The sequence below is a fragment of the Taudactylus pleione genome, unplaced genomic scaffold (assembly GCF_031769625.1).
Source record: "Taudactylus pleione unplaced genomic scaffold, aTauple2 ptg000089l, whole genome shotgun sequence".
NCBI classification, from domain to species: Eukaryota; Metazoa; Chordata; class Amphibia; order Anura; family Myobatrachidae; genus Taudactylus; species Taudactylus pleione.
Genome location: NW_028284491.1, coordinates 695151 through 720855, shown reverse-complemented (window position 1 = coordinate 720855; position 25705 = coordinate 695151). Strand labels below are relative to the sequence as shown.

The 25705-nt window shown below is 42.0% G+C and overlaps 2 protein-coding genes across 2 annotated transcripts in view; one reads left to right on the top strand and one right to left on the bottom strand.

Moving 5' to 3' along the window:
- The window catches only part of ATP7B (ATPase copper transporting beta), a 119932-nt gene extending 114858 nt beyond the window's left edge, over positions 1-5074 (bottom strand). The window contains exon 1 of the mRNA XM_088469233.1: positions 4961-5074. The gene's annotated coding sequence lies outside the window, so the exon portion shown is untranslated. The remainder of the gene's footprint in view (positions 1-4960) is intronic.
- A 268-nt stretch (positions 5075-5342) lies between these two features.
- On the top strand, positions 5343-25416 carry ALG11 (ALG11 alpha-1,2-mannosyltransferase). Its single transcript, XM_088469232.1, has 4 exons — positions 5343-5495; positions 19621-19854; positions 20836-21761; positions 23460-25416. Exons 1-4 carry the CDS (start codon positions 5461-5463, stop codon positions 23729-23731), a joined length of 1467 nt encoding a protein of 488 aa, XP_088325358.1. The 5' UTR covers positions 5343-5460; the 3' UTR covers positions 23732-25416.
- Positions 25417-25705: the final 289 nt, after the last annotated feature.

The following is a 25705-nucleotide window of genomic DNA, read 5'->3' as shown; positions in this document are numbered from 1 at the left end:
GAGCCAAGAAAGTCCCACGTAGTCTACTGCACGATGTGGTTGTCCTGGGTTTTTCTTTTTGCCACCCCCAATAACATTACAATTCTCGCACTGACTCGCTGTGGTTGGTTTTAACTGTGACAGGGTGACCAGAGCCGTAACTAGACTTTTTGGTGCCCTGGACCAGAAAGAGCTTTGGCGTCCCCCCGTTTTTCAAATAAGTACATAAGACGTGCGCCCAAAAAAGGGGTGTGGCCTCATGGGCTACCATCAGAAATTGCAGATTCTGTAACTCCATGTGTAAGGTGTCTGGCTGCCATGTGACAGGTGATTGGTTTGAGTCCCATGTATGCATGTATGACAGTATTTTGAAATGTATGTGTAAATAAAAGAGGATGTGACTGAAGGTGCTTGGAGAGGTGGCCAGATGGAGGGGATCAGCCAGGGAGGAGATAGGGGCGGCCAGGAGATGCTGGGAATAAGAAAGAGGAAGCTACAAGTGAGAATGATTATAAAAGAAAATTGACAGGCACGAATGGTGCCCCCTGCCCTGTGCTATGGCACATGTTGCAACCCCCCCTAGCTACGGCCCTGAGGGTGACTCATCGGGTGATGTATCAAGTAGTGAAAAGAGAGAAGTGGACCAGTGAAGAAGTTGCCCATAGCAACCAATCAGCTTTGAGCTAGCATTTATCAAGTACATTCTATAAAATGAAAGGTAGAAACCGACTGGTTGCTATGGGCAACTTCTCCACTGGTCCACCTCTCCACTCTTTTTACTGTTTAATATATCATGGTCACTGTGTTTTATTCTGATGGTCAGCTGCTATAGCAGGTTCAGGATTGGGGGGTGGGTGTTCTGCAAGTAGTGCAAACAATGGAAACCTCGGAAGTGAAGTAGAATTAAGCTACATGCAGGGCTGCTGAGAGCTGGCTAATTATGTGAGGTGTGGCCATGCCCCCTCCAAATATAGGCGCTATGTGCTCAGCACAGAGCCGGCTCAGGTGGAGTGGGCAGTGCTGCGGAGGGTCCAGGGAGGCTGCTGCTGTTGAGCAGCAGCAGAAGTCTCCTCTCTCTCTCACTGCCCGCTGCGCTGCTGCGTCTGTGCTGCTATACAGAGACCAGCGGTAATGGGCAGAACAGAAGTTACTGGGGAGGGCGTTCCACTGGTTCCGCAGCGCTGCAAAGGGGGTCAATGTCCTCCGTTAGCAGATGACCTGAACCCACGCCAGGCTGCTCCAACCAGCCTGCATTAGTAGTACCCACTCCTTCACCCCACTCGGCGCCCGATTCCATTCTCGTAGACTTTTTAATCTCATCGGTTTTGAAGCAATCTCTATCGTCTCGAAATTGCGTTACGTCACCTTCTGTAGCACCCCACCATTCCCATATCCTCTACGGGAATAGACATATTTTGAAATTAATCAAGTTCCGAAAAGGATTTTTTGGAGCTTCAAGGCCCTAGTTAATGCGTTAGCAGTCATGAGGAGAGGGATCTTTTCTGATCATTCCTCTGTGTATCTGCAGCCCTAACTCCACCTCCCCTTATGCTCATAGGACCCCCAGAGTTGGTTTTCGGATCGCTGTATAGGCTATGGCATATTAATAAATAGGTACAATCACATTTTCTTTTTCATTACAGTAAGCGATGGTAATTGCCATAGATTTTCTGGACGTGTATTTTCTGGTAATAGATAAAAAGGCCCCTTTATCCCTATTTCTGCAAATCTACCTTTAGTACAGTGGTTCTCAAACTTGGACCTCAGGACCCCAAACAGTTCACCAAGCAGGTGCACATGTGTATTCATTACTCACTGACACATTTTTAAAGATCCAAAGGTGGAGCTAATTATTTCACTTGTGATTCTGTGAGGAGACCTGGAAAATATGCACTGTTTGGGGTCCCGAGGACATAGGGGTCAATTCGGACCTGGACGCTAAGCCGCAATCGCTCACATCCAAAAGGGGCTGGGTATGCAAATTCCGCAATCACACTGTCTGGTGTAAGTACGCCCTCTGTGTCTTAGAGAGCGATGGCAGAGTGAGCGCACACCGGTATAAAGACGCCCACTTTCCTTACTCAGCACACGTCATCTCCAGGTAGTGTATGATTAATCAGAACCACGAGAACCATTGGAGCTACACGCAGCGCTTGAGAGAGACCCTACCCCACCACAAGCACTGCGATCACACCAGGCTGAAATACAACCAAGTGACGTGTACAATGACGCTTCCATGGTAATAATGCACACCCATAAAACTCTGTTTTGACACCCAGACACGCCTGCGTTCGCAACACCACTCCCCTGTTCACAAGCACCTTCCCCTGTTACCACCCACAAACGGCACTATCTGTCACTCATAGTAGCGCTCAGTCTTTGTGTTACGAATGCACTATTCCCAATTGCAGTGACTGGTTCGCACATGCAGACTGTGATGCATGCGCAGACGGGCGACAATCGCGGCTAAGCATCCAGGTCTGAATCGGTCCCAGAGTTTAAGAACTTGTGCTTTAGTAGATCACACCCAAGGTTTAGTGATAGAACAGCTCTGCACTGCCACCTGGTGGTTATAGGTACAGATCTCATCATTCTCACACATTGCCTAGTGCCATTAACAGTACTGTAAATATGACAGATAACAATTCAACTAAATTAACTGGTTATTCCCCTACAGAAATCAAATAGCCAAATCTGTTAAACTACATTTTGCTCCCGAAGGTCCAGTGAGCGCTATGGATTAATCTACCCTGCTTTCTGGAGACAGACTTAAGGTGCCCACACACTAGGCGATAATTTACACGATCAGCCCGATTCCGACGCATCGGGACGACAGATCGTGTAAAATATGTCCTAATCGTGAGTCTCCACTCACGATTACGATGCCGATGCGCGTCCCCGCTGGTCGTACATCGCATCTTCAGATCTTGCCTGCTGCAGGCAAGATCTGAAAATCTCAGTCATGATGCACTGGAATAGTGAGGATGCACAATAGATCATGGGCCAATTTGGATAGTTTTTAACACCAAATCGTGCCCACAACTTCCGGGGAGCTGCCGGGGGAGAAAACGGACACGATATTGGATTGTGACCAGATCGCCTAGTGTGTGGGCACCTTTAGCAGTTCTGTTAAAAAAAAAAAATGTAATCACCATTTAAGAAATATATTGTTTAGTTGCCAAGGATATTTGAATGAATTTATCGTATTTTGGGGTTTGCGGAATTCGAAAATGAAATGCATGGATATGGAAATCTATCGTAAAAAAAAAAAATTACAGCCAATCTAGCAAAACCAATGTCATATTCGGTATCAGCATCACAAAGTTACCCCAAAATCGCTCTATAATTGCCAAAAAAATTAGTGCTGATCTGTGTAATCGTTCAAATATGTTTGATTGTCCCAACCGTCATTCTGCTGATTCTCCATGCAGTGCTGTCATCTTACCCACATAAAATTTCAGTATATGGAGGCACAGGGAAAATAATAAATCACTCAGCCCCTTGTTAAACTGAAAAAACAATTAAGCGACTCAACTGCCGACCGGCTGTCATTCCAACTGAATGGTAGATTTGGTAAGCTATACACACTTACCAATCAACTGCTCGATATGTCTGGCCAAACATCACGACTGAGCAGGCATTTAAATTTGCCCGCCCAGTTGTGATGTCAGTGTAGGCGGTTACTGCAACAAACGGGTGGTTGGCTGGTCGTCCGTACACACAGGTACATCGGCTATGCTGCAAGACCGACCTGAATATGTCTGTGAACGACACCTGTGCACACCCTCTGATGCACTATGCAATATCATTTGTCTGCTGTACGAACAAGTGTGTTGGTCAGGTTGTGTGCATAAGGTAGGTAAACAACTAAAAGAGGAACGATCCACAATTACTGTATTCTGACAGCTAAAATGATCCAGGGGCGTTGGGTATGAAATATCAAATCCCATCGCTGGAAGACCGAAGGTGCAGAATCTCGACAGCGGTGGGAAGTAACACAACCCTCTCCCTGTCCTCCCCCCCAACCCTCCCTTAGTGGTGCTTAACCCTAACCTCCCTGGGGGGTGCTTAACCCTAACCACCCTTCCCTCACCCCAAACCTAACCCTCCCCAGGGGGTTGCCTAATCCTAACCTCCCCCTGGTGGTGCCTAACCCTAACCCTTCCGGAGGGGTGTCTAAACCTAATTTTCCCCCGGTGTCTGTAAACCTAACCCCCTCTTCCACAGGCTAACGTGCATACTTACCCCGGATCCTTTGTTCGGGATTCCGGTGGTCAGGATGCGAACGCCGGTATCCTTATCCCCTTTGGGATATCGGTGTCGGCATTTAGGCATCGGTATATCGACGGCCGGGATCGTCGGGACTGACGAAAGTCATGCAACACTTCCGATGTCGGGATTTGAACGCAGTGGTTTGTGAACTAACATCGACTTCGGGTACTGTGTATACATTGTGCAATAATTGGGCCGGCTAGCCCAACAATTGCACAGTGTAACCTAGCACTGATCCTGCAGCACATGCCCGTCGTTACTCTCTCCCGCACTACACTATGGAAAACTTTTTAAATAGGTAGGGTCTGCGGAGGACTACAGACATAGGAAAAAGGGGCTTTTCTGATTTAGGCAGTAAACTACACACCCAAATAATAAATAAAGTCCAGTTAATGGGTAACAGCAACAGAACAAATAATAATCAACAACAACAATGTTAATATTAGCAGTTATATAAATCATTGTAACATAACAATATTCCTTCTATAACAATGAGGAAGTTAAATCCACAGTAAAAAAACTAGGGCAGCTCCAGCACCATCCTAACCTGCATGCCTATGTTCTCACTGACGCTACATGAATCTGTAATCTGCCCTAGTAGCCAATAAGAAGTCATAGTATGATGGGTAGTGATGTGAGTAGGCAGTGCAGTGCTGAATAATGGCAGTATATATATATATATATATATTTATATAAATGAGAGAATTACCCAGCAGCTCCCTCTGTGTTCCAGGACAACGTGTGTGCTCTCATAGCCACTCAATCAGTGTTGTGTGCACAGCGCAAGCAGAGACACTGAACTATGGACTCATAAACTCTGTCATCACCACCAGCAACCAACACAGCCTGTGATGCTGTTCATGAATAGGACAGCAGCAAGTTACTCATATTACACTATCACAGATTATACAGCCACGCCCTGCACATTGCCACTCACATACAAGACACGCCCACACAGGTATTTAGCAGCCACACCTTTAATACTATCAAACTACTGAGACACGCCCACTTCATTGCCTGCGCACTGTGCTCTGGCTACGCCCCATTTGCATCGCGTTCGGATGCTGCCGGGAAGCTTGTATCCGTGTTACGTCATTGCGTCGTGCGGCACAACTAGCCAATCAGCGGGCGATCCGTGCTGTCTGTGTCTGGCCTTTGTTGTGACGTGTAGCAGGCACCACAGTGACTGAATCAGACTGTCATTCCGACATGGCCGGGGTGCTGTGTATGTGCTCCTTGCTGAGGTGAGGATGGCTCTGCTATCAGCATTATCATTATTATTACGGCCCCGGCGTGAGCTACGTATCCGGGCGGCGCTGCTAGCGTAGTGTACAGGCTGAAAAGGCGATTAGTTCCACACTGGCTGACAAATCCCATGCTGGAGAGAGAGAGACGCTGTACTGTGGTGTCTGGGATGTTTCTTTTAGTTAGAACAACAATTGGCGTGAAATAATATCTATAGCAGCATATATCACCATGTACCTTCTATTGCCTGCAGGATGTGTCCCTTTATTCCATCACTAGTACTATATATCATGTACCTTCTATTCCCTGCAGGATGTGTCCTTATATTCCATCACTAGTACTATATATCATGTACCTTCTATTCCCTGCAGGATGTGCCCCCTTTATTCCATCACTAATACTATATATCACCATGTACCTTCTATTCCCTGCAGGATGTGTCCCTTTATTCCATCACTAGTACTATATATCATGTACCTTCTATTCCCTGCAGGATGTGTCCCCTTTATTCCATCACTAGTACTATATATCATGTACCTTCTGTTCCCTGCAGGATGTGTCCCTTTATTCCATCACTAATACTATATATCATGTACCTTCTGTTCCCTGCAGGATGTGCTCCCTTTATTCCATCACTAATACTATATATCATGTACCTTCTATTCCCTGCAGGATGTGTCCCTTTATTCCATCACTAGTACTATATATCATGTACCTTCTATTCCCTGCAGGATGTGCTCCCTTTATTCCATCACTAATACTATATATCACCATGTACCTTCTATTCCCTGCAGGATGTGTCCCTTTATTCCATCACTAGTACTATATATCATGTACCTTCTATTCCCTGCAGGATATGCTCCCTTTATTCCATCACTAATACTATATATCATGTACCTTCCATTTCCTGGAGTAGAAGCAGATAGTCCTTTTACGGGAGCCCACCACCGTCTTGCAAAAATATGAAATAAAATGTAACACATTATTATTCTACATTAATAAATGCATCATTAGGGATGGTATACATTAAAATGAAGCTAAATTACAGCGAATAGTAAAGAAATGTAAACTAAAATGAGGCTGTGCACTGTCACAAAAACCTATGTCTTCTGGCTAGTTCAATTAGTTCTAAAGAATCACAATATTCTGTTAGTGTTTTTCCATAGATATTATAATGCGTCATAAATTTAGACCGCTTAGATGAATAGATGCCTATTAATAAATGTATTGTCTTAATATTGTGAAGTTATATCCTTTAGTAAGTTGTTGAGTTATCAGATCAGTGAATATACCCAGGAAGGAGCTCCCGGAGCTATTCAATTCACTGCGCTGTTTAGTCTGACTACAGGATTTCTTCTCGCACCCTCCTGAGGTGCAAGCAGAAATTCGACTTAAGTGCCGGCCGCGATGCTGTTTTCCGGCTTAGCGTGGCATTAACAGCCTTGTGACCGGCGCTTTAGTCAAAGAATGCTGGTTAGTGTGACTAAGCACCCAGCTTAAGGCGCGGTAACTGGCATTATCCGACTTAAGTGGTTCTACTCGGACTTATCAGCGAAGTGAATTGAATAGCTCCGGGAACTCCTTCCTGAGACTATTCAGCATCACGCTGAATTGATTCACCCTCATAGCATCAAGATTCAGTATTCAATTAAGTTCCTCATCGCCATATTACCATGTGAGTTGGGCTTTGATATTGAGGCCCGTATTCAATATGTTTCGCACCCCCGATACTTTTTTCGCTTGCTGGACTTTTCGCCTACATTGCGTGTTTTGCAGGCAAAAAAAAGTATCGCGCGTGTCCCCGCTTATCCCCATATTCAATTTGAAAGGACGCGAAAACGGCACCCGGCAAAACTGAAACAGGTGAAAAGTCCTGTCAGATTTGGGGAAATCAGCCTGACACCCTCCAAAAGATGCACTGACATGGGGCTTCACTATTGGTACCCCCGAATAGCCCTGCTGAAAGTATTTGGCCACTTTAAATGGTCTCAATAGGTGCTATATAGTGGTGAAGAATAGCATTTAGCATTTTTTTTGTTGAAAGTAACTAATCCCAGCAAATTTGGGGTACTTGAAAATGAGGGGTAGCATATTTAAAAGTTCCTAAAGTGGGGTTTAAAAAATCGTGAAAAATCCACCTGCTGCAAGCACCTGCAATCCAAAAAACACCTGGGCCATACTTGGGGACCCCCCCTGGAGTCTATTTTGCTAGTTTTTAACTTTGTCCCCCAACTTTTTTTTTCGCCCCCAAAATGAAAGTCCTTTTTTGGGGTGTTCTTAAGTCTTTTTAAAAAAAATGTTGACGCAGTTTACCTTTGGGGGACTGTCTTAAGGCTGCCCGGGGGTTCCCGCACTTTTTTCCGCCTGCTATTCATAGGCAAAACTTTTTCGCCTATTACATTGCATTGACTTTCCGCCTAGGCGGAAAGTCTTTGAAATTGAATACGGTGATACTTTTCTGCCTGGCGAAATGACGTCATCGGCGAAACTTTTTCGCAGATCTCTGCTTTTTGCTCCAAATTGAATACAGGCCTGAGTTTGAATTTAAGCACACTTATTAGCAACAGTGTATCTGATGTCTATATGAATCAGTGTATTAAGTTATAAAGTTGTTATGTAACACAGTAATGCTGGGTACAAACCTGAAAGATATATAGTTTGTTCGAGTGACAAACAATATATCGATAGTGCATCGGCAGGAGTGTACACCCGATATGTCTCTGTGCGTCGTCATTTACAGACCTATGTGATCGGCCCTGCACCACAGCCGATGATATATCTAACAGATATAGCGTTTCATCTGGCTGTCTCTACGAACGACCCGCCGACAGCACAATATGTTGCCCACAGAAGCCAGTGAATGAGGTCACAAGTGGGCGGGCATATTCAAATGGACTGCTGGTCGCAAATGTTGACTGGACGATAGTAAGTGTGAATGCACTTGCCAATCAATTGATCGGTTGGTCAAGTATGTACCCAGCTTTAATCCAACTAGTGAAATGTATATCGTTATATTAGAAGTTTTATTTGTTATTGAGCATCATTAATCTTCATGAGTGTAATACTACTTATAAAATAATTAAAAGAAAAAAGCCAGATGATTTGCACTGTATCTTGCTATAAAATTCAGCCTATTATAGACTTATTACCCAAACACCTTAGGCCAGAGGTTCCCAAACTCTGTCCTCACGGCACCTTAACAGTCCAGGTTTTTAGGATATCCATGCTTGACCACAGGTTATTTAATTAGTACCTCAGTCAATTTGATTTAATCACCTGTGCTCAACCATGGATAACTCTAAAAGGACCACGTTTTGGGAACCTCTGCTTTAGGCTGTGTTGTAGCTTTTATAAATGACAGTTTATCAAATGTCTCATAGTATCAGCATATCACTGTAAAATATACAAATATTAAAAACTTGCGCTCCACTACAAATAGTGCTGCACTGACCACGAGGATGGTCACCAACACCCTCTATAAACCAGAAAAAATGTACCAAGGTACGAAACTTGCAGTCAGTTGCGCTCCTACAGGGATTCCCAAAGTACAGGAAAATTCCAAGAATCCCTTGTCCTTAATAATATTCCAAAGTCCTCTTCTAAAACCTTCTCAACCTCTTTGGATAAAATACTTCTTCAAATGGATAAATATGTGTTCTTCATCAAAAAGAAGGTATATTCACAGTATAGTGAAGCATAGTTTATTCAAATTTGATACAATAAAAATATATAAAACATTCCATCAAAATAGCAGCGTACCAGAATGTGTGGGGTTTAGAACAGCACACACCCAAGTTGGCAAAAAAGTTGGGGTACTAACAGTCATCTCCCAGGTATTAGGTCTCTGTGGTCCCCCTGGTTATGTGTCCAAAGTACTCTGTTCCCACACAATGTCACCTGGTATGGTCTGCTTCTTTTCTGAACTCACCAACGCGTTTCTGCTCCCATAGAGCCTTTATCAAGGTGTGAGTTCTATGCTGACCTCTATATATATATATATATATATATATATATATATATATATATATATATATATATATATATATATATTAGGGATGTGCAGGCTCGGTTTTACTCGGTTTATATTGCCTACCCAAAACACATGATAGGCAATGGCCAATAAAAGATCCGAGTAAAACCGAACCCGCTCACCCCTAAATAAATAAAATATATATATACACACACACATACCTCATTGGTTCCTTACATGTCTTACCTAATTAACGTTTTAAACTTCAATACTCATCTTCCTGATATGACATTATAATTTACCTCTATCTGTTAATTCATATGCAGATACTTTCTTGTCAATATATAAAAAAATGGCCACAATTTATAAAATACCGGCGTGCATTCCATCTCGTGGAACGCACGCTACTTCTGGTTCCGGGATATAGATGGCTAGCTCATATCTGCGTGCGTTCCATTACATGGAACGCATGCTACTTCCGGCTCCGGTCTCCTTCCAGTTCCAGTCTGTGGACAACCAGCTCAATTCAGCGTGCGTTCCAAATTGTTCTTTCTCCCTTATGGAGTTAATAGTCCAGGAGAGGAAAGTGAATTTAGAAAAAGAGATAGAAACCTATACGAATATGTTAACACCGGTTAGGGAAATGGAAGACTATATGAAACTGGAGAGGGAGATGGAAGTAAGGTTAGTCAGAAAAGAGAAAGATAGATATGATTTTAAGAAAAAAAAAGAAAATATAGAAGAGACAACGTAGAAAAGGAGGGAAATATTAATAAAAACCAAAACGAGGTTGGAGATATTTGGATAGATAACCCTGAAGTGGAAAAAAACAAATTAAGGGAAGATTCATTGTGCTCATGTGAATTTAGCCCAAGGACAGATAGAAGAGAGAACAATCAGATAAGATATAGAAGGAGACATCAACACACATCAGATTATAAAGATAGGAATAGATCAAAACAACTTTCAAGGTATGAAAAACTGTACAGACAGAACTTTAATAATAGAAAGATAAGAGATAATGATCGTTGGGAAAATACTAGGAGAATACCGAGGAGAAATGAATTTTTAATTAAAGATGAGTGGCATATAAATTCAGAAATGGATGGCCGCTATCCGATCAGTACTAGGAATAGATTTGAAACTTTTAATAATGAGGATTTTTTAGGAGGGAGCAGGAGGAGATCCAGAAGTTTTAGTTTTCAAAAGAAAAATAAAAAAAGGAGGAGAGGGTTTCTCCAGAAAGCAAAATAAGGATGCAACGAATAAAGAAATAAATAAAATGAAAGCTATAGAAACAAAAATCTTTAATTTAAGCAAATATATACTCTAGGATGAAGAGAGTATAGTCCTGAAAAAAGGACTAAAATTTGCTCCAGATAATAAACTTAATAAATTTGAGACATTCTTGGGTATCCAAAAGTTTACCAGGAAGTTGTCATTGAAAAGATATTTCCTTAGCCAGAAAGGAGAGACCACATTAAATAGGGACCCCTTTAGACCAAAATCCACGTTTAACCCCACCTTTAGTCGTGGGTGTTTTGTGGAAAGTTTTAATAAAGCAGTTATAGCAGATATGGAGAAAATTGATACAAAATGGGATAAATTACAGAATTTAAATAAAAAGGAAAGAGGTGCAATCTACAATCTTAGTCAAAATAATGAAATTGTAATTAAACCAGCAGATAAGGGGGGAGGGGTATTATTATTATTATGGACAAGGAGATTTATGAGAAAGAAGTGTTACGGCAATTAGAGGATAAACAGACTTATGTTATGTTGCGGAGCAATCCTAGTGAACGGATTGAAAAAATCTGTTAACTAGATATAAACTGGAAGGCGGAATCACAGATAAAGAACAACAATATTTGAATGTAGAGGATCCAAGTCTACCGGTCTTCTACATACTTCCGAAAATCCATAAAGATCAAAATAACCCCCCTGGACGGCCTATAGTGGCTGGAACAGGCTGTATCACAGCAAATTTATCACATTTCATTGATCATTTCCTCCAACCAGAGGTAATGAAGGTGAAATTGTATATTAGAGACACTATGGATGTGTTGGATAAATTAAATCAGATCACATGGGAATAGAGTTTTATTTTGATTACTGCTGATGTTAGCAGTTTATATACCGTAATAGAACATTCAAAAGGTATTAAGGCTGTGGAAAATTATTTAGAGAGAAGCTATTTAGAAGAAAAAAAGATTCAAATTTATTTTAGATGGTATTGATTTCATTTTGAATAATAATTTTTTTTTTGGTACAATGGTAAATTTTAAAAACAATGCAAAGGAACTGCAATGGGCACAAGATTTGCCCCTTCATATGCGAACATATTTATGGGTCGATGGGAGGACCTAAATGTATGGACCAACAATGATTTTTTAAAAATATTAAGATGTACCGTTTTATCGAAGACATTTATTTGGGAGGGAAGTGATTTAGAGTTGGGACATTTTTGTAAAAAAATTGAATGATAATGATTTCAATATTAACCTTACATTCCAAATTAGTAAGAAAGAAGTGAATTTTTTGGATTTGACCCTGTATATTGAAGAGGGATCATTAAAAACGAAATCGTATTTTAAACCCACTGATAGTAACTCCTATTTATCAACTAAAAGTAATCACCATCCAGTGTGGATTAAAAACGTGCCAAAAGGACAAATTAGGAGAGTTCGCAGAAATTGCACAGATGTTATGGTATTCAAAAATCAAGCAGATGAGTTAAAGAAAAAATTGTTATCGAAAGGATACGAACAAGAAATATTGAATACCTATATTTCTAATTTAACTAATATAGAAAGAACAGAATTGTTAAAACCGATTGAAAAAAATATAAAATATAATGAAATTGGTTTACCATTTATCTCTACATATAGTAAACAATGTAAGGACATGGAGAGTGTAATTAGGAAACATTGGCACCTCCTTACAAGAGATCCTTTATTAAATTTAGTAATTCCACATAAACCACAGTTTGTATATAGGAGAGCGAAGAATCTAAAAAATAAAATAGTAAAAAGTGCTATCCCACCCAAAAAATCGGGGAGAATTAATTTTTTTTAGATGTGGCCTATCCCAATGTGTCGTAATCGTATTAATCAACCGAGTAAGATAGAAGAATTTAAATCTACGAATAATAAGGTCCACCGTATAAATGATTTTATTACATGCAATACAAAAAATTGCATCTATTTAATAGAATGCGAATGCGATTTACAGTATATTGGGCGTACGTCCAGGCCTTTAAAAGATAGATGGGCCGAACATCTTCGCAATATAAGAAATGGAGTGGAAAATCACTCACTATCTAATCATTTTAAGGATAGCCACAATAGATGTTGTAGATCATTAAAATATGTCATAGGTATACAAACCGTTCAAAACCATTGGCGAAAGAAAAGAGTTGATCAAACCCTTGCCCAAACAGAGATGAGGTGGATCTATGAGATGGGTTCTTTGGCTCCCAAAGGGTTAAATTTGGATTTTGAACTCAAATGGTTTTCATGAGAGTATGTTTTATTGGTACCATTTTTATTGTTATTTATGTTTTTAATATTTTACTGGATATTTATGTATTTATTTATACATCTCAGTACTGTATTCCTAATATCCTAGTACTGTATGTGGGTTGATGTTGGAGGACATGCCCCTACATACTATCGGGGAGACCACCCACTGCTGATGATGTAGGTGGAACCTTTGGAGACTGTATAAAAATGCTGGGGAGTAAGATTGGGTTACACTGTGTGGACGGAGGTTAAGAAACTTCCACCCTCCTAAGAAATTTTAGGAAAATGTGACCTGTTGCTTGCGGAGGTATTTCCGCTTGGATGCTGTTATATTTTTCCGGATGGGCGCATGGTACTGGGAGACTGGAATCGTAAAGAGCTTGCGTTCCACGTGATGGAACGCACGCTGAATTGAGCTGGTTGTCCACAGACCGGAACTGGAACGCACGCAGATATGAGCTAGTAATCTATAGCCCGGAACCGGAAGTAGCATGCTTTCCACGAGATGGAATGCACGCCGGTATTTTATAAATTGTGGCCGTTTTTTGATATATTGACAAGAAAGTATCTGTATATGAATTAACAGATAGAGGTAAATTATAATGTCATATCAGGAAGATGAGTATTGAAGTTTAAAACGTTAATTAGGTAAGACATGTAAGGAACCAATGAGGTATGTGTATAGGTTTATATATATATATATAATATATATATATATATGAGAGACGGCCAGCATAGAACTCACACCTTGATAAGGGCTCTATGGGAGCAGAAACTCGTTGGTGAGTTCAGAAAAGAAGCAGACCATACCAGGTGACATTGTGTGGGGACAGAATACTTTGGACACATAACCAGGGGGACCACAGAGACCTAATACCCGGGAGGCGACTGTTAATACCCCAACTTTATGCCAACTTGGGTCTGTGCTGTTCTACACTCCACACATTCTGGTACGCTGCTATTTTGATAGAATGTTTTATATATTTTTATTGTAGCAAATTTGAATAAACTATGCTTCACTATACTGTGAATATACCTTGTTTTTGAGGAAGAACACATATATTTATCCGTTTGAAGAAGTATTTTATCCAAAGAGGTTGAGAAGGTTTTTTAAGAGGACTTTGGAATATTATTAAGGACAAGGGTTTCTTGGAATTTTCCTGTACTTTGGGAATCCCTGTACCCCAGAGGAGCGCAATTGACTGCAAGTTTCGTAGCTTGGTACATTTTTTCTATCAGCATATCACTGTTACAATTGCTAAATCGCACTGTATGTGTCACAAGGGTACTAAAACCTAGATTTCTGAATGTCCAAATAGATATAATGGCAAGTACTTCCACGAATACACTTCCCAAGGTATGGTGGCCGCTAGGTGTTCTCCAAAAGGATTGTTGTTGTAAACTCCCAAGTGGTTATGAAAAACAAAAGGTGTGAACACAGCGCCTCATAGTGTAATAATCATATGATTATATGGAGTGTGAAAATAATAATAAAATGTGCGCACCTCATAGGTTGTCAAATGCATATAACCAATAGCTCCTTTAATCTCTGTGACCAAGTTCTCCACTTCAAAATAATCACTCAAAAGGTGCTAGTCCATCATAGCCCTGTGTTTGTTTGTGAGTTCATACAATATATAAACACAGAGAGAGAGAAAAACCACTCTCATGGTGCAATATCATAAACATTTATTACATACAACATATAAACACAGAGAGAGAAAAGGCACTCTCATGGTGCAATATCATAAACATTTATTACATACAACATATAAACACAGAGAGCGAAAAAGCACTCTCATGGTGCAATATCATAAACATTTATTACATACAACATATAAAAACTAGGTAAAACTGCAATTACAATCAATAATCTTTAAGAATGCATATCTCAAAATTCCCAGCTGGGGAGGGTCACTGTCACGAAATCCTCTATGCGTTTCGTCCCTTACACTTACACTGGCCGGACTTGATTATTTCCCCCTAATAATTGTCACGTGCAGTTATGATATCCAAGGAGAACTCCTGTAAGTCTACTCATGAGGGGGGCGCTTCTCTGCCGAGAGCCAGTTCCTGCAGAATTTGCCAGAACAAATTGTACAGTTCAGTGCAGGATGATGGAGGCCTTTGTGGACAGTGCTTGACAAGGGTGCAGCATCCGGTCTCCCCAGCAGCGGACCCACTGTGTGAACAGCATGGGCATCCAACCTATGCCAGGCCATGTTGGAGCTGGCTAAGCAGTTGGCTTGCTCCAGGCCTTCCCATGTTGGGTTCCTCCCACAGACCACTCCTTTATACCAGTATCTGTTCAGCTATCTTAGATTGAACCCCTTTGGATACAGGATTTATCCCAATCAGTGCAGAGCCTAGTACAGGTCTCCTCCTGTTTACAGCATTTGCCAGAGCCTGCAGCCACCCAGAGACCTTCTAAACACCCGATATCTACTCCTTTACAGTCAGGGTATTAATCAGGTTCAGAAGTTTTATCATTAGTAGATGAAGACTTTCCACAGGATTCAGACCCAGAGTCAAGGCGATGATTCTCCTAATAAGTAAATGTGGAAGCTTTGATAGCTGCAGTCAAATCCACCTTCTTATCAAAGATTCACAGTACCCCTCCACAGGAGGCGGCTTTCTTCAAACGTAAAAAGAAGCTTATTTCCTTCCCTTCCTCTGCTCTGCTAGAAGTTCTCCTGGTGAAGTATGGGCTCGACCCAGTAAGCGTTTTCAGGTCTCCAAACGCATTTTGATGTTTTAGCCACATCCTGCTGCTGACCAAGAACAATGGGAATTGCCTCACCAACAGATGTTTTTATTGCAAAACTGATAAAGTCAATCACTCTCCCTATTCCTAACGTGGCCTCTCTTAAGGACTCTACAGATAGTAAAATAGAGTTTGCTAATGTCCGTTTTTTTCAACTGCTGCCGACGTACTCCGTCCAGTCTTTGGCTTGGATGTCTAAGGCCTTAGAACAGTGGGTGGATTCCCTAGAGGAAGGGCTAAAGTGTGGGACCTATCGCCCAGACTTACTGTCATTGGTTGACAATATCCAGGAAGCGGACTTTTACCACATCTTCCAGGGCCAGTGGATGGCATAGGAAGCCCTACTACCGAACAACATTCTAGATTCTGGGCAGATCAGTAAAGGTACAATAGGACAACGAGACCACAGTCTCACACATCAACCATCAGGGAGACACCCGAAGCTCGGGTGCCAATCGAGAGGTCAGCAGGATTCTCAGCAGTCTTCACCCCTACTTGTTCTAGATTTTAATGAACTGCTGGAGCCTTCACTTACCCAGAAACCTCCAGCTCCACCTATACTCATGGTTCCGATGTCCCCAATGTTCTTTCCAGCTCAGCTCCCCCTGTGACTCTCCAGCTCAGCCGCCCCCCCTTGCGTCTCTGCTGCTCAGCCCTCCCCCAGCCGCGCAATGTCATGACATTATGTATGCTGCGCCGCAAAGAAAAAAAAAAATCCAAGGAACCCCTGGATCTAAGGGGGGCGGGGCGGACGCGGCACGACAGGCACCAGTGCCACCCGCATTATATATTGATGTAGGTGGTGCGGCGTCTGTCTGTGGGACTCTCTTGCCTAGCTTGTGCACTTACTGTACAGAGCCATGGCGGAGGCAGAACTAGTTTAACCCCATTCTGGACCACTTTCACCCCTGCCTGTGCCCCCAGCCTCCAGGCTACACAGCGATGGCAAGGTGACTGCTGCTGTGCCCCAAGGCCACAGAGCCAAGGGTGATAGTCCTGCCAGCCTTGGCCCATCCCTGACAGCAGTGAAAGGATAGCTGTTGTACATTTAATACTAATCTGAGCTTGCATGCTACGCTGATGCTACACACATATTCTTGCATAAAATTCCAGGTTTATGAAGAGACAGACACCACTAATGCTGACAGGCGTTTTGCTGTTGCTCTATAATAGGCTGTCTATGACAAAGCATCAGTGAATTGCGCTGTTATGGTAACCCCACCATCACAAGTGATCCTGCGCATCTCTATGGGGTGCAAAACATACTATGTGAATGGATGCAATTTGCATCTATCTTGCTGAATTGAATTCCCCCCTGGAGAGCTCTAGGGATTGTCTTCTATTCCTGTAGGGCTGAGCATATGTGATTGTACTACAGCACAAATGCAAGAAAAGCCATCTGAACAGTGCAATATGAGATAGATAATGTATGTATTGTTTTTGTCATGTCTTCTTTTCTTACATACAGTTACTGTAAAAGTGAAAAACATCAACCAAGCACCTTTTTTGTTTGTTTTCAATATTTTCCCAATTGCACCTGGCACACTCTATATTAGTTATACCCTCCATGTACCGAGTGTCGCTAAGCAAACCGTGATTAATAATAAATTCTCAGCTCTAAGGCCCTGATTCAGAGCCGGACGCTCTGAATCAGGGCCCACCTCCTTTACTATGGAGCGTCCTCCTGGACGCTCGTATAGCTGTGGATCACCACCCACAGCATATACGAGCGTGCAGGATGATGGTCGCGATGGTCTTTACCATCGCCACTGCGAGCAGAAGCCTGCGGTTGAGTTTCTCAACCGCAAGGCCAGGAGTGATTTTGGCTCTATCAGAGCCCAAATCACTCCCACTGACATCAGTAGTGATGTCAGTGGGGCCGGCTTCTGACGGTAGGCGTTCCCTTGGGAACGCCTCCGTCTGGCAGGCACGCCCACCAAAGGGGGCGTGCTGTCAATCAACATCGACAGCACGCCCCCTTTGATCAGACACTACGAGCGAAGGAAAGTCCTTCGCTCGTCGCGTCTCGCGCACGACGGAGCTCCCTCCATCGTGCGCATGCGCAGTGCAGACCATCGACCCACTTGCGAGCGGACAGCCGCTCGCGAGTGGGTCTCAATCAGGGCTTAAGTCTGCTATTGTGGCCTCGAGATTAACCCTTTAAATATTTGTATCTCCCATTTTAACCATAATTTCCCTCCTAGAAATATTTTTTTTCCCACCATTTCATACAAAAGTTAATCTTTTACTATTGACACCAGATTTTTCATCCGTTACCTATCGCCACCAACTTAGGGGCATATTCAATTAGACGCCAAAAGTCCCGGACTTTTCACATGCTGGACTTTTCGCCGACATCGCTGGTTGTTCTATGCAAAAAAGTATCGCGCGCGTCCCCGCTTATCCCCCTATTCAATTAGGAATCGACGAGAACGGCACCAGGTCAAACGCAAACAGGCGAAAAGTGCTGTCAGATTTGGGGAAATCAGCCTGACACCCCCCAAAAGATGCACTAACATTGGGGATCATGGTAGATGCCCCCGAACAGCCCTGCTGAAGCTATTTGGGGTCCTTAAATGCTCTCAGCTGCTAATTTGCGTCTTTGCACAAGTGGTGAAGAATAGCATTTAGCAGGTTTTTTTTGTGAAAATAACTAGTCCCAGCAAATTTGGGGTACATGAAAATGGGGGGTAGCATTTTTAAAACTTCCTAAAGTGGGGTTTAAAAAATCGTGGAAAAAGCACCTTCAGCAAGCACCTGCAATAAAAAACACCTCCCCCATACTTGCAGACCCCCCCCAAAGTCTGTTTTGCTAGTTTTTAAGTTTGTACCCCAACTTTGAACTTTTTCGCCCCCTTTTTCAAAGTAATTTTTTGGGGTGTTCTCAAATTTTTTAGGATTTTTTTGACGCAGTTTAAATTTGGGGACCTGTCTTAAGGGTGCAGGGTGGTTTCCCCACCTTTGCACCCCAAAACCGCAATTCTGCACTTTTTTTAGACAGCTATTCATAGGCAAAACTTTTCGTCACGGTACATTGCATTGCGTTCCCGCACCGGAGAAAAGTCACCATAATTGAATACGGGGATAAGTTTCCGCTGGCGAAACGTCACTGGCGAAACTTTTTCGCCGAAAACGGCTTTTCGCTGCTAATTGAATACGGCTTTTAGACCTCCTCGGAGAGGTCTGGATGGTGACACACACATCACATGCTCTGCAGTGCTACACTGTACAGTCATATGATTATTATGTGGCAAAAGCAATAAATATGGTTGTAAAATAACGATCATATCCAGAGATGAATAACACCATATCTGGGCCACTTGCAGAATGTTACAGCCCTCTCACATGCTCTCAGATTAATGAGCTGGATGTGTGAACTTTGTTCTTTATTGAGGTGCATTTGACACCAGGTATCTTGCTGTAGTTTTACCAGAATGTGGTATTACTAAATAGTGCTGGTGGAGGACTCCAGGCCTTCCACTTTGTCTGTGGCTTCCCTCCTGCCTCTATTCCTCTCCCCACATGATGACACAGCCTTTCCCTCACTTACACAGTCACATGAGGACAGGTCAGTGCCTCTTCCAAGGTCAGTTCCCTCATCTCATTAAATAACATGTGCTGCTCTGAGCATCCTGATGACCTGATTGGTTGCAAATTGCTATAATCCTCCCACTTGAGAACTTTCTACACTTGTGTCCAGGAGATGAAGAATGGTAATGATAATAAACAGAGTCCATTGATAAGTCTTTCTGCTATTATAAAACTTGTGTTATACCAGCATATGTTTTTGTGCTCATACTTCTGGATGCCCCATATTCCAAAGTTTGGTAAATTCCTAATCTAAATAATATATTTTTATTTCTGCCAAGGTTGCTGATGTCGTTGTTCATTCCTGCACTTGTCGCCAGTGTCACCACCACCCTGCTTTTGGCTGTTCTCCTCTGCTGCCTCCGGTTGTGGATTGTGCAGAAGAAGAAATCCTCCGTGCAGTTCTGCAAAGATGGCAAGCCACAGAAAGTAGTGGCGTTTTTCCACCCATACTGCAACGCAGGTGGCGGCGGGGAGAGAGTGCTTTGGTGTGCACTACGAGCTCTGCAGAACAGGTATGTTATTGGCGTGTAATGGTGTGTATGTTATTTCTTTTGGATAACTGTGTATTTCATAGATTCCATCTAATCCTATATTGTGAATATGTCTTATTTTATTAGTGTTCATTCTAGCACCCTGCACGTGTCACAATTCCTCTCTCATGCCAGGGGTGTCGCTCGCCTCTCTGGTGCTTCTAGCACACTCAGCTGATGCAGCAAACTGCTGAGATATAGATCAGAGTGTGCTAGAAGCACCAGAGCAGAAAATGACACCCCAGGCAGGAAAGATAAACTGTATGAGTTGTGACAGGTGCAGGGTGGTAAAGTGAACACTTTTATATATTCTTTACTGCAAATTTTCTTTTTGGTAACTTTTTCATACAACCTTCATATTTTGTCTTGCACATTCTCTACCGCAATGTCCTAGCTTCCTTCTAGGTTATGATTATATGAATTCAGACAGCTGTATTTGTATGAGCTGCATGCTGGTTTTGCACTATCCACCACTGTTACTTGCTGTGCAGAAGACTGTGACAAATACAACTCGAATAACAGACAATGGTGCTGTCCTAAGTGTACCAAATTGTCGGGATGCCGCTGTCTGTGCTCTGAGCGTCGGCATCCTGACTGCCGGGATCCCGTACACAATCCCTACAGTCCACAGAGGCAAAATATACTTCAGAAATGTGTAGTTTTATGTCTGTAAATAGGACATGAATTGGGTTTAATTCCCACCATTGCCCAAACTGTGTGGAGTTTGTATATTCTCACCATGCTTGTGTGGGTTTTCTCCCACAATCCAAAAATATACTGGTAGGTTAATTGCCCCCCCAACAAAAAACTAAACCTAGTGTGTGTACATGTGGTAGGGAATATAGATTGTAATTAAGGCAGGGACTGATGTGAATGACCAAATATTCTCTGTAAGGTGCTGCAGAACATGTGTGCGATATTTAAATAACTGGTAATAAATGCATTATATTTTTTGTTCCCTAGGTACAAAAATGCTGTATATGTCGTTTACACTGGTGACAAAGACGCCTCCGGAGACCAGATTCTGAATGGGGCAGTTGACAGATTTAACATCAAGTTATTGTACCCTGTTAAGTTTGTTTTCCTGGAAAAGCGTAACCTAGTAGAAGACAGATTTTATCCTCATTTCACCCTGCTGGGACAGAGTTTGGGCTCCATTGTTTTAGGATGGGAAGCGCTGGTAAAATGCGTGCCGGATATTTATATAGATTCCATGGGCTATGCATTTACATTGCCTCTGTTTAAATATCTTGGGGGCTGCCGCGTGGGATGCTATGTGCACTACCCAACTATCAGCACGGATATGCTGTCTGTGGTCCGGGACCACCGAGCTCGGTTCAACAACTCTGCATTCATCTCCAACAACCCTGTCCTGAGCAGACTGAAGTTGATTTACTACTATTTATTTGCATTGATTTATGGCTGGGTTGGATCTTGTAGTGATCTGGTCATGGTCAATTCCACGTGGACTTTCAACCACATCATGGATTTGTGGAAATGCAGTGGTTGCATCAACATTATTTATCCGCCCTGCGATGTGCAGACGTTCTTGGATATTACTCTGAACCAGGAGCATGAGAGAAAAGGACACTCTGTGGTGTCTATTGGTCAGTTCAGACCGGAGAAGGACCACCGGCTACAGATCCGCGCTTTTAGTGCTTTGCTGGCAAAAAAGACCCCAGAGGAAAAAGATCATCTGAAACTCATCCTCATTGGTGGGTGCAGAAACAGACAAGACGAAGTCCGCGTGTCGGAGCTGAAGAAGCTCAGTGCAGAATTAGGAGTTCCTGTGGAGTTTAAAGTTAATATTCCTTTTGAAGAGCTGAAGAAACTTCTCGGTGAAGCCACCATTGGGTTACACACCATGTGGAATGAGCACTTTGGAATTGGTAAGAATCTCTTGTAGGTCACTTTGGTATATGTTTGAAATAGTTGAGCAGCTTTGAGCTTTCCAGCTGTTTTAGGCTAAATGGTATATAGAGTAACCACCAAAGCTGGCATTTGTCAAAGGGAATGCTGTGTGTTTCAAATCTAGGAGTCCTAGGAATCGTGCTGCCCTGGTGGTCTTCCTCTGTGAGAGCAGGACAGGTAGCTAGTGCTAATAGTCCTATGCTAAAGAAGCACATTTAATAGTTGGCATGTCAGTTCAGTTACTGTCAATGGGCAAGTCCACTTTTAGCGATTAAAAGTGGAAAGTATGTAGCACACAACCTCCACACCACTATCCCCCTTCTGCCCATTTGTAACCATTTGCTGTCTACTACAGTGTATTTAGCCTCTTCCACTCCTACCATCTTAGGTGAATAAAAAATTTTCCCCCTACAGCTGGAGAAAGCCCCATTGTTCTGTGCACTCCCCTTATCCTCCAGCCCCAGAGACATATACTGAATGCTCCATCTTCAGTGTGACTGCTGGGCATTTAGTACCTGCTCATTAAGGGAGGGGATTTATCAAACCTAAAGTTGACAAATGGAGGTGTTGCCTGTAGCAACCAATAAGAAACTAGTTATCACTTATATAATACATTCTATAAAATGGTTTTGAGTTTATTATATGCAGCTCTTGATAAATACCTAATTTTCCATACATTGGTAATATATTTTGAGATGTGGCTCTTTAAGGGCTATTGACATAAGTACAGAACTGCAGGCTTGCAGTGCAAATGCTATGTTGTGATGACCATGCCTAGTTTTATGGGCTGGGTATGAAATATCGGCAGTCAGAATGCCTACTGTCAGAATGCTGACAGCGGCATCCCGATGCTCGATATCCCGAGTCGGGTAAGTATAGTAACCTTCACCTCTTCTCACCCTAACCCCCCCCCCCAAAGCTTAACCCTAATGCTGCATACATACGGTACGATTAAACTTGACAATATAAACGATATCGTTAATATCGTCCTGTTTCTGGTCCCCTCGAACGGTGGTCAGTACGCGGGCACGAATGGTCAATATAGATATCGACCATTGCCCTTGCATTCAGGCCAACATGGTCGATATTGACCATGTTAGCCTGCTCACTATGCAGGTCGTTATAGTAGTTGGGGGGGTTGCTGGATGTTCGATCCAGCACATGCAGGACGATCGGACAACGATCGTCTGATTGCTAAGTCACTCCGTGTGTTGTACGGAGCTTACTCCGCTGTGGTGCCTAAACCTAATCATCCCTCTCCCCCTTGCGGCTAACAGCTAAGAAGCCCCGGTGTACTTTCAATCGTGATGGCGGCTATCGGGATTTCAACGCCTATCTTTAGTCCCGGGACGGGCTTCCAACAGCTGGCATACTAACTACATCCCTATTTTTATGCACATGAAAATGCTTACAACTAAATGTGGGTTCAATACAATCTGCCCACATGCAAAATGAGATTTAGTATTACAGATCACAATACTTAATGAAGCTGGTAGGCTTGGTAGTGTCATTTCTATGATTTCCATGATGTGCATTTTCAGCTATACCTTGCCTCAGACATGCAATAGCGTTTTTACGGGGCCAGTTTACATCATCTGGAATAAAAGTCTGATGTAGCTGTACTCCCCAATATGTCTGCTTATTTTGAAGTTTCCATGTTATGTTTTCTTATGCAGGAGTGGTTGAATGTATGGCAGCTGGGACTATCATTCTGGCTCACAACTCTGGAGGCCCCAAACTGGACATTGTAGTTCCCTATGAGGGCCATGAAACTGGCTTCCTGGCTGATGGTGAGGACAGCTATGCTTCTACTATGGACCATATACTCTCCATGTCTGAACAGAACAGACTACAAATCAGGCAAAATGCACGAAGTTCCGTCTCTAGATTCTCCGACCAGGAGTTTGAAGCACATTTTCTCTCTGCTACGGAGATACTGTTTAAATAATAAACTACTCTGAGTTTTTTCGGGGAACAAGGACAAAGTGTAATCTTTTTTATTTAACTCTCTTTTTGTATATATTGATCTGCTGTAAATTAAATGTAATTAATGCCTCAAAGGTGAGGTTTGTTTTTTTATTATTAATTTCACTTCAGCGAGGATGCAGGTTTTGTGTTACCATCTTTTATTTCCTTGAGGGAATATATTGCGTGCAAATTGTTTTAATTCTTTAACTCCTGTTTTATGTGTACACTAGCTGGATTGGACATCCTTCTTTTTTTTTTTTTTTTAATGAATACTTATCTTAAAACTATATATAATGTACACTAGTTTTAATTACTCTAGGCTGATTTTGATCGATTGAAAATCGATCAACATCGATGGTGTTTATGGGGCTAAATCACATATTTACTGCCAGACAATTTATTTTATTTTTGTAAATTGTCTGGTACAGGTTGAGTCTCCCATATCCAAAATGCTTGGGACTGGGGGTATTTTGGATAACTGAATATTCCGTATTTTGGAATAATTGCATATCATAATGAAATATCTTGAGAATAGGACCCCAATATACACACAGAATACATTTGTGTGTTATATACACCTTATACACACAGCCTGCGGGTCATTTTATACAATATTTGTAATAATTTGTGCCTTAGACAAAGTTTGTGTACATTGAACCATCAAAAATCAAAGGTTTCATTATCTCAGTCATCCCAAAAAAAATTCCGTATTTCGGAATATTCTGTATTCCGGAATATTTGGAGATGGGAGACTCAACCTGTAGTAAATGTGTGATTTAACCCCATAAACACAACATCGATGTTGATTGATTTTGATTAATATTAAATAGATTAAATTCTACCTTTTAGTAAATTTACCCCTAATTTCCTGCATTTACAAAACATTTTTTTTTCCACTGCTATTTTCTTTATAATTGTTTTTATTGTTGTCTAATCAAATTTTTCTTTACATGATAACTAAAAGTAATGGCAGGGGTTTTTTTTATTTTTTTTTCCTCTTTCCTCATCTCTCTTCCTCTATCCTCCTTTTGCTAATACTCAATCCATCACTCCCTCCCTTTTTGACATTTCTACTTTCCCTCTGTTTCTTTCTCCCTCTGACACTCTTGCCCTTTATTTTCTTTTTACACCCCTCTTCTCCTGCTATTTGCTTAATATACCTCCCTCCTCTCGCTGTTTTCCTTTCATTCTCCTGCTCCTTTCTGCCCAGCATGTCCTGTCATTTAACTATTCGGCCCCCTTCTTTAGGTCTGTCCTTTTTATTTTGAAACTGTATCACCTGCTTCTATAGATCGGGCCATCTTCAAACAGTTGCTGTGCTGGCAGCAGACTGTAATCAGGTAGGTGCACGCTGCTGTCACCCTTACACAATGCAGTCGTGGACTATCCTGAGGGAAGATCGACGTGCGGTCATTGTGTTGGCAATAATTAAGTGCACTTTTAGGCTGTTTGCTAATCATATGAGTGGTATAATATCCAGAAGGGAAAAAGGCACATTGTCATCCTGTCAGGTTTTTGTTTTTTTTTTAAATGCTATCTGCTGCACGTGTGCACTAAATGTAATGACCTATTTTAAATCGGCAGCCGATTTTATATTATCCTCGACCGTACTCTCAATTTAGGAGATATGGTCTCGACACAGCAACATAAATAAAGTTTGGATTATGCAGCATATGTGGCTTAATTTTTTATTTATTTTTTTTCATGCAGCTTTACCTATTTTTAAGTAGAAGTGTGGCCTTTTCTTCCCCTAAAATGTGCATAGAAGACACGAAAGGTTTTTTTGTTTTTCCGTAAATTAAATTTTTACTATATCAGATTTACTTTTCCAGAATATACCTGACATTAACTTGTTATTGCAGTGACTCCATCTGCATGGGGTAGCGTATGTTATTATCTGCAGAGGCAAATTTGAAATCACAATGGAGCAGCCATTTTGTGGACTGAACCAGCA